Below are 2,500 nucleotides of genomic sequence, written 5' to 3'. Positions count from 1 at the left end.
AGAGAGAGAGAGAGAGAGAGAGAGAGAGAGAGAGAGAGAGATTTGCCTGCAATTTTGTCACGAGTAAAGTCTGCAAAAAGTTGACAGAGAGAGAGAGAGAGAGAGAGAGAGAGAGAGAGAGAGAGAGAGAGAGAGAGAGAGAGAGAGATTTGCCTGCAATTTTGTCACGAGTAAAGTTTGCAAAAGTTGACAGAGAGAGAGAGAGAGAGAGAGAGAGAGAGAGAGAGAGAGAGAGAGAGACTTACCTGGCTGGGTGGCATCTGTAGATACAAACCAGTTATCTGTTCTTGCGAGTCTTCTCTGTAAGGGGACACGTATTCTCCTCTGGCCTGGAGGAGGAGGAGGAAGAGAAAGAGGAGGAGGAGGAGGAGGAGGAGGAGGAGGAGGAGGAGGAGGAGGAGGAGGAGGAGGAGGAGGAGGAGGAGGAGGAGGAGGAGGAGGAGGAAGAAGAAGAAGAAGAAGAGGAAGAGGAAGATGTGTTAGTTATTGTACATATTTTTTTTTATCTTGTGTTATAATGTATGTACTCTCTCTCTCTCTCTCTCTCTCTCTCTCTCTCTCTCTCTCTCTCTCTCTCTCTCTCTCTCTCTCTCTCTCTCTCTCTCTCTCTCTCTCTCTCTCTCTCTCTCTCTCTCTCTCTCTCTCTCTCTCTCTCTACAAACTTTACTCGTGACAATATTATACGCACTCTCTCTCTCTCTCTCTCTCTCTCTCTCTCTCTCTCTCTCTCTCTCTCTCTCTCTCTCTTTCTTTGTCTGTCTCGTGTGTGTGTGTCTAACTTTCTTTCAATCTGTCTCGTGTGTGTGTGTGTGTGTGTGTGTGTGTGTGTGTGTGTGTGTGTGTGTGTGTGTGTGTGTCCATTACTAATACAAGAGTTAACCCCTTCAGTAGCATTACGTACTTTCATTTTCCTTGTGGCTACTATTTCGTGATTTTCTACTACTCCAGAAACATATATGGAGATTAAAATAGTGAAGACTGTGGCCATAAATCATCTGACTTCCATAGACCCTTCCTAATGTCAATGAAATAGTCTAATCACATCAAGAAAATAAGGTAGAAAAGCGTGTTTGTATAGAAGGGGTTAGTATTTCAACTCTTTAATCTTTACTAATAAATTCTGGAAGTATCGATTTTTTTTTTCTCATACATACAAAAACTTTACCACTGGGATAAGGAAAGGGGCGGATAAACGGCTTAAATGGTGCCAGCGGTGGGATAAACACATATACACGCATACATTACACACACAGACAATTAAATACTTACAGAAGCATTACTGAGGTACTAGAAAAGGGATATGGGCGGAGAACTGATATAAAAATGGTGTCAGCGGTGGGATAAACACATACAAGCACACACACACACACACACACACCTCAATACTTACAGGAGCATTTCCCAAGTACCAAGAGAGAGAAGGGAGCGGGCCAGCTTGAGGAATATAAGCAGGAACACACCACAGTGCCACCTTCTCATCTCCCTCGTACATGTCTTGTGCTCCTTCTATTACTGGCGGCGTTAGTGGCTCGTCTGTAGAGAGAGAAGTGGTGGTGGTGGTAGTAGTAGTAGTAGTGTAGTAGTAGTACTAGCTGTTAAAGTTGCATTTTTTTTTGTTTTATTTATTTATTTTTCTTTGAGTTTAACCCCTTCAGTACAGGGACACATTTTTACCTTGAGTTTTGTGTACCATTAGACCATTTTATTGACATTAGCAAGGGTCTATGGAGGTCACAAGATTAATGGCCACAGTCTTCACTATTTTAACCCCTTCAGTACTGGGACACATTTTTACCTTGAGTTTTGTGTACCATTAGACCATTTTATTGACATTAGCAAGGGTCTATGGAGGTCACAAGATTAATGGCCACAGTCTTCACTATTTTAACCCCTTCAGTACTGGGACACATTTTTACCTTGAGTTTTGTGTACCATTAGACCATTTTATTGACATTAGCAAGGGTCTATGGAGGTCACAAGATTAATGGCCACAGTCTTCACTATTTTAACCCCTTCAGTACTGGGACACATTTTTACCTTGAGTTTTGTGTACCATTAGACCATTTTATTGACATTAGCAAGGGTCTATGGAGGTCACAAGATTAATGGCCACAGTCTTCACTATTTTAACCCCTTCAGTACTGGGACACATTTTACCTTGAGTTTTGTGTACCATTAGACCATTTTATTGACATTAGCAAGGGTCTATGGAGGTCACAAGATTAATGGCCACAGTCTTCACTATTTTAACCCCTTCAGTACTGGGACACATTTTTACCTTGAGTTTTGTGTACCATTAGACCATTTTATTGACATTAGCAAGGGTCTATGGAGGTCACAAGATTAATGGCCACAGTCTTCACTATTTTAACCCCTTCAGTACTGGGACACATTTTTACCTTGAGTTTTGTGTACCATTAGACCATTTTATTGACATTAGCAAGGGTCTATGGAGGTCACAAGATTAATGGCCACAGTCTTCACTATTTTAACCCCTTCA

At 41.7% G+C, this 2,500-nt stretch overlaps 1 protein-coding gene across 1 annotated transcript in view; it reads right to left on the bottom strand.

Moving 5' to 3' along the window:
* The window catches only part of LOC123505635, an 83,431-nt gene that overhangs the window by 11,922 nt on the left and 69,009 nt on the right, over positions 1 to 2,500 (bottom strand). Inside the window, exons 6-7 of the mRNA XM_045257201.1 lie at positions 1,391 to 1,533; positions 246 to 329 (exon numbers count right to left, since the gene is read on the bottom strand). Coding sequence (XP_045113136.1) covers positions 246 to 329; positions 1,391 to 1,533 — 227 coding nt within the window. The remainder of the gene's footprint in view (positions 1 to 245; positions 330 to 1,390; positions 1,534 to 2,500) is intronic.

The sequence above is a fragment of the Portunus trituberculatus genome, chromosome 2 (genome assembly GCF_017591435.1).
Source record: "Portunus trituberculatus isolate SZX2019 chromosome 2, ASM1759143v1, whole genome shotgun sequence".
Classification (NCBI taxonomy): Eukaryota; Metazoa; Arthropoda; class Malacostraca; order Decapoda; family Portunidae; genus Portunus; species Portunus trituberculatus.
Note: the sequence above shows the minus strand (reverse complement) of the source record. Positions and strands in the feature narration are given on the sequence as shown.